A 14,320-nucleotide genomic window follows, 5' to 3' on the forward strand; every position below is an offset into this window, starting at 1 on the left:
AGAGCATTTACCTAGGCTACTAGCCTGGTGACAATGCCAATATGCCACCACCTGAGAGAGCTGATCCTTTTCTGTAAACCTTGTACTGAGGGGTTTTGCTTCCTTCATGCTGGATGTCTGAACTCATCTTTTGGAGCAGCATGTGTCTGCAGGGAAGATTACCACAGCCCTGAATTGTTTCACCCTTGGATTCACCATGGATCTGTTCACAAAATATTGCTCCCTATAAATGCCCCTCCTATGTCACTGATGCCTTGTTTGTAAAGGGCAATCAAGCACAGAAGGAAGTCAGGTTTCTCTGTAGTGGATGGATTCCCACAGGTACAGAGAGTATTTGGCTGTACATTGTGCTAGGCAAGATTCCCTCAGATCAACCTCCATGAGTTGAAGAAATTTCACTCCCTCAATGTTCAGATGGGTTGTGACCCTGGAAGGTGACCATGTAAGTCGCAGATGATAGCCGGGGAGCTGAATTTCACTCCTGCACAGACTCCTCAGTGACTGCCTCCATGAAGACAAGGACTACCCATTGATGACCAGGCTGATGACTCCTCTCAATTGGCAGATACAACAGGAGCCATATGTGCACAAGAGTGTAAATAATACAAGCCATTTTGTCAACTCATGTACTTCAGGTGTTTCTTCAGAACTTCTTAGGCATTAATGTGAGCAATTAATTTAAGAAACTTTTAAAAATGGAAATAACGTACAAAAAAAGGTATGTAAGTGGGCAGCATGGTAGCACAGTGGTTAGCATTGTTGCTTCACAGCTCCAGGGTCCCAGGTTTGATTCCGGCTTGGGTCACTGTCTGTGTGGAGTCTGCACATTCTCCATGTGCCTGCGGGTTTCCTCAGGGTGCTCCGGTTTCCTCCCACAAGTCCTGAAAAGACGTGCTGTTAGGGAATTTGGACATTCTGAATTCTCCCTCAGTGTACCCAAACAGGCGCCGGAATGTGGTGTCTAGGGGCTTTTCACAGTAATTTCATTGAATTGTTAATGTAAGCCTACTCGTGATAATAAATATTATTATTTAATAAAAGTGAGTACTGGTGTGCTGTTTTGTGTATTAATGCATAGTTATCCTTGAGTGATGAATTGCAATTGAACTCAGCAGGCTCTCTGACCTCCTGAAGTGTTCTCAGGCCCAGTGACTGACCTTTACGCTATTAATGCATCTTTTGATTGGAAACACATGTTAACTGGTAAACCACCGTTTTGACAAATTCTCTTCTCTTTCAACTTAGCTCCACAATGAATCCTTCCCCACTTGCCACGTTCAGTGTCAGACCCATCAGAGTACAAATATCTGGAATTATTTTATTACAGTATGTCCTTACATCTCACCCACGTATCAAAGAGTACCTCAAAACCTACCTTTTGGATTAAAAATGATTATCTCTCATAACTCTTCTCCCAACTTCTGCTTGTTCCTTGCCTTTTCAGCTTTTTGAGGCTCCGCCTGATGTGCTGAGCTTTTCAAAACAGCACAAGTTATTGACTTGAAGGAGTGCAATGCGTTTAAGCATTCAAGCTTAAGGTTTTATTTAAGCACGTCCTCAATTATTTGGGATGATGAATGAGAACATTAAAATACCCTGGTCTGAAATGTTTGCAATTATAACTTAATTCATTATAAAAGATTAATCAGTTTCTAAGTGGAAATCACTGAGAACAATTAAAAAAGTTCTCCCCATATAGTCCAGCAGAATTGTAATTATTATTTACAGATGTATTTCTTAATTTAGGCCTCCAGGACGTTCCAGATATTTTCAGACTGTTTGGTACCAAAGCCATACATAAAGATGCCTTATTGAAAACAAAAACCTACAGCGTTGCCATGTGGGGCGAGGAGGGGACTAAAGACGTATGTAATGTATCTAACTATACTGTGAAACTCTGCTAATTACTGGTATATACTGTTGGCAGATAGTATACACCACATTTGGATAATGGCATTACATACATGTCCGTTGTATGAATAAAATACATCACCATTTCTGAAGCTTCGGCAATTTTGTTGTAATTTCCTGCACGCCTTCTTCAAAACTCACTATCTGATTACCTTTGATCTGATAATGAACAAGCTAAAGTGACAACGAGATTTCCCTGCATCGGGATGTAACAAACGACCTTAACATTTGCTTTCATTTTTCTAAGTTTACATATATCAAACGATGAAATAATGGGATTGAAAAGGCATGCAGCTTAATGCTGTCTTCGTAACCAGGGGGCGCATTTACAAATAAAAACATTAAACCTAAAACGTTTTTAAAGGTTGACAAGTTTAACGTGTCCGACCTATTCCTCCTGCCTTAACGGGTGTTGGGCTGATTTCATTGTAAACTCCACTGGATAATGTACTTGGTCACTGTGGTAAGTCTGGAGTCTACTACTACAGAATGTTTTAAGGTATATGCACGCACATTTACATGCACATAACCTGAATGTTATTTAATTGACTGCATCCCAGTCATATAATTAATGCAATAACTATTCATGCTGTGTATTTTCATATTTGCTGTGTAAATTCTATTGCATCTGTAATACCCTTCACATACATTAGTGTAGAGAACTTTAACCACTACACACTTTGCTTTAATGACAATAACAATGCATTTCTAGTTTTACTTTAAATCTGTTCCTATATGTTTGAAGATTGTATAAAATATGGTATATTTTACATGAACTATAAAATACGAACAGGGTTGTTATCGAAGTAACTCATGTTCTTTGCTGTTTTTTGGCGTTGTTGTACTTTATCGTCCCTGGCTTTAATTTGCCGTGTGCAAATTGTGAACGATCTCTGCGGTGTGCACCCTCCATCCAGCGAGTTCAGATAAGAGCAATGCTCCCTCCGGTGTTGATTGGTTCCTGCTCCTTGGCTCGCTGCCAGTGAAGCACCAAACCTCCATCTGATTGACGGCGTTGCCTGACAGTCAGAACTAGCCTGGCGTCCCCTACAGTCAGCGACGGATCGTCTGTTCCAGTGAGGAGAAAAGGAACGGTTGCTAACATCAACATGGTAAGCGAATGTACGCTCGTCAACAGTGAAAACGTGTGCATGGACATGAAATATTTATATGCATTTATTTATTGATTCGTGTTTTCATTTTTATGACACTGGATTAAACACGGCGGGGGGGGGGGGGGGGGGGGGTGCTTTTGTATTCAAACAAGCTGGACTGGAAGGATTTTATTTGTCTTTATTGTAGAATTTATTTTCATTGAATCAAAATCATTTATTTTCGGTCTTTCTCCCCCTTCGATAATAATGCATATGCATTGGAAGGGGAGCAGAGGGATGTTGTAATGTCAAGTTTGTTAAATTAAGTGACAGCCGTGCAAATAAAATGGTGCTGATAATAAAACCCAGGACAGTTTGGGTCTGTGTTTGAAAGACACTGTTGGTTTATCGGCTGACCCTGGGGAAGGCGTTCATGCTTCCCTTCATGGCTTTCCCTTCATGGCTTCCCTAGTAACAGCATAGTTGTTGCCACTTCACTGTTGCGCCGCGAATGCCTTGGAATTTTCGGTGCCGTTCTTTTGTAAAAGTCACACATATTGCTATTTATTTTTTTGACAGTATGGTTTCGTAAATCACGCCCTGGAATTATTAATCCTACGCAATTATGGACCTCAGGTGTGGGAAGATATCAAGTAAGTGATGGCTCAGAAACAAAAATCAACCCGATTGTTCCACACCGAGTTACAGTTGTTGCCTGTGCTTTGCATATTCACCTTGTGTTAATGCAAGATGTGGTGCAGTTGAACGTGTTTCAGAAATGTTTCGGTTCCGATCTCAGTCAAGGATCAGAGGTTGAATTGGTCCATTTGCGCGGGTCTCGGTAACAACATAAACTCCTAAGTAAACCCAGACATCAATTTGAGCTAGATTGAGATGCACAGAGGGTAACCAAGGCTCCTGTTTGTTTAGCCAATGGATGCACGTGTAGTATAAGGGTATCTGGACTATCAAGGATTAATGTGGGACTGGGAAACCATGCCACCCACAGTGTGATGTAAGGGGACACATACATGAGGTGAGGGTCCATTGTGAACTTGGCAGAGACTTATTTTGAATCAAGCAGGGCGTTAGCTCATAGCTTGGGCTATACCCCATATATATGGACAAAAGCAAATTACTGGGGATGCTGGAATCTGAAACGAAAGAGAAAATGCTGGAAAATCTCAGCAGGTCTGGCAGCATCTGTTGGGAGAGAAAAGAGCTAAAGTTTCGAGTCCGATGACTCTTTGTCAAAGCTAACAGACAGAGAAAGTGGGAAATATTTATACTGTGGAGTGAGAATGAAAGATGAGAGAACAAAAGATGTGAAAGGTCAAACAGCAGGGAAACTAACATCAGAGGATGAACGATAGATGTGGGGAGATGGGAAGGGGGAAACAAAGAAGGGAAAGGTTAAGTTAAGGTGGATAAGATTGGGGGGTGGGGGAATTAAATATATATTAAGAAAGAAAGAAATGGTAAAAGACAGTTAAAATGAAATGGGATGAAAACAAATGGGTCGAGGTGGGGTAGAGCTCATCATCTGAAGTTGTTGAATTCGATGTTGGGGCCGGAAAGCTGGTGCGTGCCTAACCGCAAGATGAGATGTTGTTCCTCCAGTTTGCGTTGAGCGTCACTGGAACATTGCAGCAAGCCAAAAACAGACATGTGGGCATGGGAGCATGATCTTTTGTTAAAATGGAAAGCAACAGGAAGGTCAGGGTCTTGAATGCGCTCAGACTGAAGATGCTCAGCAAAGCGATCACCCAGTCTGCGTTTGGTCTCTCCGATATAGAGGAGACCACATTGGGAGTAGCAAATGCAATAGACCAAATTGGAAGAGATGCAAGTGAAACGCTGCTTAACCTGGAATGAGTGTTCTGGGCCTGGGATGTTAAACAAAAAGAGGTAAAGGGGCAGGTGTTACACCTTCTGCGATTGCATGGGAAGGTGCCATGGGCGATGGGAGAGGTACTGGGAATGGTAGAGGAGTGGACTAGATTGTCTCAGAGGGAACAGTCTCTGCGGAATGCTGATAGAGGGAGTGAAGGGAAGATGTGTTTGGTGGTGGCATCATGCTTGAGTTGGCGAAAATGGCGGAGGATTATGCTTTGCATATGGAGGCTGGTGGGATGAAATGTGAGAACGAGGGGTCTCTATCCTTGTTCTGGGAGGGAGTGGAGGAGGCGACGGTAGTGGCGCAGGAGATGGACCGCACACTGTTGAGGGCCCTGTCAACAACTGTAGGTGGGAAATCACGGTTGAGGAAGAAGGAACACATTTTCAAAGCACCATTTTGGAAAGTGGCATCATCGGAACGTGGTTCGGTCCCATGCCCACATGTCTGTCCTTGGCCTGCTGCAATGTTCCAATGAAGCTCAACGCAAACTGGAGGAACAACATAGCATCTTCCGGTTAGGCAGGCTACAGCCTTCCGATCTCAACATCGAATTCAACAACTTCAGATGATCAGCTCTACCCCACCTTGACCCATTTGTTTTCATCCCATTTCATTTGAACTGTCTTTTACCATTTCTTTCTTTCTTAATATATATTTAATTCCCCCCACAATCTTATCCACCCTTCCTTAACATTTCCCTTCTTTGCTTCCCCATTCCCCTCCCCCCACATCTACAGTTCATCTTCTGACGTTAGTTTCCCTGCTGTTTGACCTTTCCCGTACCTGCCTCCCCGAAAAGACGCCGGAATGTGGCGACTGGGGGCTTTTCACAGTAACTTCATTTGGAGCCTATTTGTGACAATAAGTGATTTTCATTTCTTTTTACATCTTTTGTTCTCTCTGGGGACGGCCATTAGCACTCTTTCCCCTTGGTTTCTGTGGCCAGGAGCACCCGGTTTCCCTGGGTTTCTGTGGCTATGACTCATCTTTCATTCTCACTCCACAGTATAAATATTTCCCACTTTCTCTGTCTGTTAGCTTTGACAAAGAGTCATCGGACTCAAAACTTTAGCTCTTTTCTCTCCCTACAGATGCTGCCAGACCTGCTGAGATTTTCCAGCATTTTCTCTTTCACCCCATATATATGGTTGTGTTATCAACAAACACAAATGCTCAACCATACAAGACTCAGAACCTCTTCGTGAAACCTACTGAACACGCGATCTTACTCGTAGTTTCTAAAGAAAACTGCTGAGGCACTGAAAAATGCATGAGATACATGTTTATGTATATTCAGTTCTACTTGACAATTTGGCATATAGTTTATAATATTCTTGTTAAATAAATTAACATGAAGCTTTCATATATTTACATAATTGATTTTGCCACATTATTCCTAATTTACTGGTGTGAAGATGAGAACTGTAGAAATGTATGTTTTTATTCCTGCCAGGTTATGATCAGTTGGCCAAGAACAGCATTTTTTCCTTACTCATATGTGAACACATCACAGAATTTGCTGATAACGTTCTCAGAATCATAGGAGTGTTGATCCAATCTTTTGTGGATGCTATATACCAACTGCACTAGACCTAATTCTTCACAGGACTGATCATCTAACAATGAATACAAGCCTTCGATACAATACAGAATGGGACGGAACAAGCTATGTTCTTCACCACCACACTCTGGTCACAAGCACCATCGCATTTAATGTTTGACCATTATAATCTCTCAGAGATATTTTGTGATTTCTTCTAATTGGCTGAATTTTTAGATTTTTATGCTGATTAAATTGGCCTTGGCACCAGTGTCTAACTTCAGTTGGATCATTGTACTATTCACTTCAAGTGGTAGCAGCCATTTGTCCTCATCAACGGCATTTATTTTAAATGAAGCACAGTTTGCATTTTTTAAAGTGCTGCAGAAGTTTTTGATGTCTCCAAAAAATAATTCTTTATTGTTTGTTGGAGTAATAACAGAAATGTTTGATCACTGGAGACTGTGTCTTCCACTGTGCTGACTGATCTGGGACTGAGCTTAGAGTAACAATTCTGAGCAAAGTGATTTTATTCCCATTGCATCTGGAACAAAACTTGCCAAACCCTGGACACTGCCTTAATTTGTGCCTTTGACCACATATTTTACGCAGATATACATCATCCTGATCTTTAACCTGTTTGTTGGTGGGTGAGGAGTTGCAGGAACTTTCCTGCCTTTTTTCAGAACTTTCCCACCTTTTTGGAAAAAGGGCGGCAACCGGAGTGCTTTCCTCCAAGAAGACACCACCATTACTGATAGACATTTTAGAATGCTGTGCTGCTAGCTGGTGAGTCTGAAAAATCTGAACTGTTTGTTCCAAAGACAGCTCCGATTCCCTCAGCAACCATTTCCTCAGCTTTTTTCATTCACACCAAACACAATTTGGTCCTGAATCATGAAGATTCCAGAAAAATTACAGGTTTTAGCTTTTAATTTTAAATCAGTGATGAAATGATCTATGGACTCTTTTGACTTCTGTAAACATGATCTAAACACAGCAATTGCTTCTGGCCCTGCCACTGTTAGGAGCATCGCTACCTTATGGTAATTGATCTCCTAAATTTACTGCAGTAAGGAATAGATTAAATTGTTGTTTAAACACATGCCAGTTGCTGTCCACATTACCATGAAATCTGAGACTCATTGATGGCTTCAAAAACTCCATGTGGTTCATTCTTGCAGTCTGCAAAATCGTCAAGTCTCTGTGGACCTCGTGGCAGACTGATAGTTTTTTCTCAGTATTTAATCCCAACTAACCTGGTACCATGTAATGTTCTTATTGGATGGCCTGATTTATATTACAAGAACACTTGCAGCTAAAGCTACAAACAATTTATTAACATTAACTGTGGGCCAAATATATACAAAACAACAGATGAATAACAGTATGACATGCACAAACCACTATCTCTCTCCCAGCTCCCCAGTAAGTCTGAGGTCACCTGACTCTAACATTCACTTATATACTAATGAGACTCCTAGTGGTCAGTCAGTGAATTACAACACAACCATGATATTACTACAGGGGCCACTCCAATTACTACGTGAGGTGTGGTCCTGCAGCAAAACAAGAAATGAGCCAGCTTAGTGTCCAGCAATCGTGAAGATTGTTTCTTGTGGCCCCATTTCAATTTTTGTACAGCTCGCTCAGTGAGGCCATTAGAAGCCGGGTGGTATGGGGTGGTACAAATATGCCGCACCCCATTTGCTTTCAGAAATCCGGCGAATTCCTCACTTGTAAGCGGAGTGCCATTTTCTATGGCAAGCACTTCAGGGATGCCATTAGTGCAAAACGATGTACGTAACGTCACAATGGTTGCCCGGTATGTGGTTGCTGCCATCCTGTGCACCTCCAGCCACTTCGAATAGACCTCCATCAACAAGAGGGACATGGATCCTTGAAATGGACTGGCAAAGTCGGCAGTAAACCGCGGCCATTCCCAATGTTGTAAGAACGTCTGATGCTCTTGGCAAACAGAGCATCGTTCGGCCATTTTCTCAATGTCCACATATACGCCCAGCCACCATACATAATTTAGTGACAGCATTTTCATCTTGGACACGTCTGGATATGCGTTGTGGAGATCCTTCAAGATCAACTCCTGACCTCTTTCAGGGATGTGAACGCGCCTGCCCCACAGCGTGATATCATCCTCCACGCTGGACTCGGAGAGCTTGGATTAAAATGCCCGCAACTTGCCTGGAAGCAAGTTGATGCTGCCCTCCATACAGCACCACGTGCTGAACTTTAGATTGGACCGGATCTGTCTGGATCCGGAATTCCGTGACAGGCAAGGAGTAGAAGAAATTCAGTGACTGCGACTACCTTGACCACCCTGGGGGTCGATGAGGGACCAGTCGGTAAAGGCAGATTTCTCAGTGTTTTGGCATTAACGATTTGAGTCCCCAGCCTATGTTCAAAGGAATACTCGTAGGTGGCTAACAATGGGGCCCAGTGCTGGATCCATGCGGAGGCAATGGGCGGGATCGCTTTATCCGCATTGAAAAGTGTGAGCAAAGGTTTATGGTCCATAATAATAGTGAAATGATGGCCGTAAACATATTGGTAAAAACATTTGACCGCAAAGACGACCGCCAGACCTTCCTTCTCGATCTGTGCATTCTTCTGTTCTGTAGCCAATGTACAGGAGGCAGAGGCGATCAGACGTTCCCTTCCGTGAGGCACCACCTTGAACTGCTACAGTCCAAGTGACATAGGTATATCCGGTCAGGTGACTAAGACCTCACACTATATATTTTTGTAAAATATATATATAGATATCTTCATGGTTAATACCTAACATTTGTAACACTGGAAAAGGACCTTTTAAAGTGGCTGAAGCTGTGTCGGTTCATGACCCTCGAACAAAGGAGCTATTATGACAATATCACAGAAATCTGCACCTCTTTGTCTCTGAAGATACTCCAGCGACCCCCTGTGGGCTGCAGAGACCAAATTCAAAAATAATTATGAAAAGACAATCGGCCAGGCCTCGCCAACCTGAGCCTATTCGTCTGCTAGGACAAAGGATCCCAGAACCTTCCTCTCAAGTTTTAATGGTGGGAACATTGAAAAGTCTCAGGAACACAGACAAAGGAATATACACCCTTTGTCAGAGGCAGAGCGGAGAGGTGGAAGTCATGTGACATGGACCTCCAGCAAAGTGTTCTGTAAAGAACAGAGCTTTTTGCGTCATGATGGTGAGTAGCGGCTGTGATTTTGCAGATATGTCTGTGAAAAATCAAATCTACTGAATTTATGCCCTCCAGAAAGTCTAGCAAACAAGTCTTCAATTTACGGCAGTGGATAGTACAGCACACAATACTGGGTTAGTCGTTATTTTAAAATCTCGTGGATTACAAGAACTGCTGGTGTTGCCCAAATATTTGTAGCAACTGGTTCAATGCATCCTGTTTGGGCTACTCTTTCTTGTTCTTCTTTGACTTTTGGCCTAATGGTATTTGGTATGGTTCTAGCTTTAAGGCATTTTGGAGTACTGTTTGGCTTGATTTTTAGCTGCATTTCAACTCCAGTCATCAAGCTTAGTGAATCTTCGAACACCATCTCATATTTCAACAAAAGTTGTTGCAGGTTTCTCTTTGAATCCACAAATTGATTTACTGCTTCCCTGTCTTCCCAAACATTGCCAACCATGTTCCACCAAATAATGCCAGGAAAATTTCCATGCACAATGTGAAGAGGCAACTCCGCCATCGTTCCATATGCTCCTACTTTCACCATAATGCACCGTTTTAATGGCACAATCTCTTCTGTGTACATCTTTAGGATCGCATTTGCCGGTTTTAAAGGCAGATGCTTCAGCTTTTGATTATAAATTGTCTAAGGCATTAACGATACCTGTATCCACTTTCATTTTTGATTTTGTGACCTTTGAGCTTTAGATATACCTGAAAACATTGTCGATCTCCCCGCAACAATAAGACGCCTAGTTTCAGCTCCTGAAGTTGCTCGCATACGTTGCCTTCTGAGTGCTCCTGAACTTCATCTATTAATTTATAATGCCAATAATCTTTATTGATGTCACAAGTAGGCTTACATTAACACTGCAATGAAATTACTGTGAAAATCCCCTAGCTGCCACACTACGGAGCCTGTTCAGGGACACTGAGGGAGAATTCAGAATGCCCAATTCACCTAACAAGCACATTTCGGGAGTTGTGGAAGGAAAACGGAGCACCTGGAGGAAACCCACACAGACACAGGGAGAACGTGCAGATTTCACACAGACGGTGACCAAAGTCGGGAATCAAACTCGGGTCCCAGTGCTGACCACTGTGCTAGACATGGCTAGTCATCTTAGATTAATTTTTTTCTTGCACATCCTCGGTGTTGGAGAGGTTTTTGAGCTCAACATGCCCTTTTAGGCAATATGGCCCTTTTTGCCACAGTTCTTGCACTTATTTTCTCCACTCCAGAACTGCCAGCTGAGTGTCCAACCTGTATACATCAGTGACATGATGCTATCCTTACAGCCTTGTTCCTTGTGGTATCTGTTTTGTGGATCTTTGCTCCAGCCCCTATTTGTGAAGCTTCTTTTGTTGCTAGTTCCAGAGATGTGGCAACTTCCACAGCAGCTTTGAGAGTTAAATCGCTTACAGTAAGCAGCTTTTTCTGAATAGTTTCACTGTGGAGTCCACGAAGAGTGTCATCGAGTGTTGCACCAAAATCTCAATATTTTGCTAACCTTCTTAAAGTTGCTATGAATTGTAAAATACTTTCACCTTCTTCCTAACTATGGCAGTGAAACTAAAACCTTTCTGCAATCAACAACAGTCTAGATGAGAAATGTCCTCCTAAAATTTTCATTAGTTTGATAGAGGACTTATCTCTCGGTTTTGCAGGATGAATTAAATTTTGTAGCAGCCTTAAAGTTTTATGCCCTACTGAACTGAGAAATGTTGCAACCTTTAGATCCTCTGGTGTTTGATTTGCCATGAGATATAATTGAAATCTCTCCTCACACGAACTCCAAGTCTCACAGTCTTCATCAGATACATTCATGGTGCCTGTCTTTCCTGCCATTCTGGATATTGGCTCCCAGAGTCTATGCTTCAGCCAACATCCTTCTTCCGATTCTTTTGGATCTCTGGCACAAATGATCCCCTTATCTACAAAGCAACTTGGAATTTTTTTATTTTTGCCTGACTGTGGTTTGACTTTTTCCTGAGTAGTGGTCTGTACAGAGCCGGTAGATGACTGAATCTCTGTTCTCCGCAGCCCGTTTTGCTTCGCCACGTGCGTGGTCCCTGTGGCCCTGAACCTACCCACTTCAGTGGCAAGCTAGTTTTCGAACTGTCATTCTTCTTGCTCATGATTGTGTTCCGTTATTTTTTTTAAACTTTCAGCATTGGTGGCTTGCTTTGCCTAATGTGTGAGCGAGTGTGTGAGAGAGTGCGCGGTCCCGAGAATCTTTCACTGCTCCTGACACCGTCTCCACTGCTGATGGTGGTTCCAGGGGATATTCAGCTGGGGCGTTCAATGAGGGTTCCGAGTATCCATGCCCATTCGTGGACGGGTCCTGATGACCATGGAGGGGAGGGGGGAGCGGTTATGTGTTTTAATTATTAGTGCTGAAGAGGATGCCTCGATCTCTGGAAAGCCAACGTTGCCAGTGGGGTGGACTCCGTCTCCAGTAATTTGTTAAACACTAGTTCAAAAATGGGTGCAAGGAAAAAGTCGGCAATCACAGACCAGTCTGTTTGACTTCAGTGATAGGGAAACCTCCGGAAACGAGCTATTGTGCAGGTCCTGTTACATTTGGACAACGACTGCCTTAGTAACTAAGGAGTCATGAATGGTGCTGATCATTCATCAAACAACATCCACACATCTAAGTTATGATGGAAGGAAGGTCATTGATGAGGCAGCTGAAGATGGTAGGGGCTGGGGCACTACCCTGAGGAACTCCTGTACTGAAGTTCTGGAACTGAGATGATTGACTTCCAATCACCACAACCATCTTCCTTTGCAGCAGGTATAGCTCCAACCAGCAGAGGGTTTCCCCCCGATTCCCATTGACTTCAGTTTAGCTGGGGCTCCTTGCTGCCATACTCGGTCAAATGTTCCCTTGATGTCGAGGGCAGTCACTCTCACCTCACCTGGTATATCTGGTGTTCCGCCTGGCATGCCTTCCTGCCCTCTTCATTGAATTAAGGTTGATCCTCTGGCTTGGTGGTAATGGTAGAGTGGAGGACATGCCAGGCCACGAGGTTACAGATTATGGTTGAGTACAATTCTGTTGCTGTTAGTGGCCAACTGGGCCTGGTGGGTGACCAATCTTGAGTTGCTAGATCTCTTTGAAGTCTATCCTATTTAGTGGTAATGACACACAACACGATGGAGGGCATCCTCAATGTTAAGGTATGATTTTGTCTCCACGAGGACTGTGAGGTGGTCACTTCTATCGATACTGTCATGGACAGATGCAGGTTGATGACAATGAGGCAAAGAATGTTTTTCACTCTTATTGGTTCCCTCACCACCTGCTGCAAACCCTGTCTAGCAGCTACATACTTTTGGACCTGGCCACCTTGGTCTGTCAAGGTACAATCGAGCCACTTATGGTGATGGACATTGAAGCCTCCCAGCCAGAGTACATTCTGCGCCCTTGCCACCTTCAGTGCTTCCTCCAAGTGGTGTTCAAAATGGAGTACTGATTCATCAGTTGAAGCGGTTGGTACGTGGTAATCAGCAGGAGGTTTCCATGTCCATGTTTGACTTGGTTCCTCGACCTGCACTGGTTAATCCCTGATCTAACTCCGAGATTAGCCCAATAGCTGAACTGAGCACCGCAACCATCCCAATTCTCTCCCGCCACCAACCTCCAACCTGAACCAGCTATGCCTGATCTGACCCAACCCAACCCAACCCTACTCTTCCTCCCACCAATATCCCCTGACCAGACTCCCTCCATCCATCAATTCCAAACCAGCCCTGCCTGCTCACCCACCTACTCACTCATCTATTTGCAAACTCAAATTCATTCATTTGTTGACTTAAGACCTTTAAAAACATTTCTGAATATGGCAGTTGGCGTTTTAGAAAGGATTGTGTAGCATCTCCTTCCTTTGGCTCACCTGCATTCTCTGGCCTTACCCTGCAGAGGTTGCCTTGGTCCTTTTCTGCTTCATCGTGAATCAAAATTCTCAGGTGAAAATTGGCAGTTATACCAGACCACAGAAAACATGTGGAGAGTGGCAATGTGCCCAGGAAGATCTGGGCCATTATCTATCTTTAAGAAGTTTACTCACAATCATATATGAACAACTACCCTTGTTATGGGCCAGGGTTTAGAGAACCTCAAAGTGTATCATGGAGTTCACCTGACCCACAACTTTCCCGGCTGGGTCACTGTCTGTGCGGAGTCTGCACGTCCTCCCCGTGTGTCCGTGGGTTTCTTCCGGGTGCTCCGGTTTCCTCCCACAGTCCAAAGATGTGCGGGTTAGGTGGATTGGCCATGCTAAATTGCCCGTAGTGTCCTAAAAAGTAAGGTTAAGGGGGGGGGGGGTTGTTGGGTTACGGGTATAGGGTGGATACGTGGGTTTGAGTAGGGTGATCATTGCTCGGCACAACATCGAGGGCCGAAGGGCCTGTTCTGTGCTGTACTGTTCTATGTTCTATAGACTGTGGTATGGGAGCACACGGCCCACTCTACAGGTGTGGTACAGCAGAAATGGAAAAGTGTTTTTTAAAGCAAAACAATGTTTATTCTACGAACTCAAGTTAACCTTTTTAAAACATACAGTGAACATCTTAGCAACCATTAATTCAAATACAACTCCCAAAGAATACACCACTACGTAATCCTTAAGCTGTCCTTTTAACATCAATAAGACTTAAAAAATAACTTTT

The 14,320-nt window shown here is 43.4% G+C and overlaps 1 protein-coding gene across 1 annotated transcript in view; it reads left to right on the forward strand.

Moving 5' to 3' along the window:
- The first annotated feature begins 2,942 nt into the window (after nt 1–2,942).
- Nucleotides 2,943–14,320, forward strand: part of gucy1b1 (guanylate cyclase 1 soluble subunit beta 1) — a 107,091-nt gene continuing 95,713 nt past the window's right edge. Inside the window, 2 exon segments of the mRNA XM_038792288.1 lie at nt 2,943–3,023; nt 3,585–3,658. Of these exon segments, the coding sequence (XP_038648216.1) occupies nt 3,021–3,023; nt 3,585–3,658 (77 nt within the window). The 5' untranslated portion in view covers nt 2,943–3,020.

This window comes from Scyliorhinus canicula, chromosome 3 (assembly GCF_902713615.1).
Source record: "Scyliorhinus canicula chromosome 3, sScyCan1.1, whole genome shotgun sequence".
Lineage (NCBI taxonomy): Eukaryota > Metazoa > Chordata > Chondrichthyes > Carcharhiniformes > Scyliorhinidae > Scyliorhinus > Scyliorhinus canicula.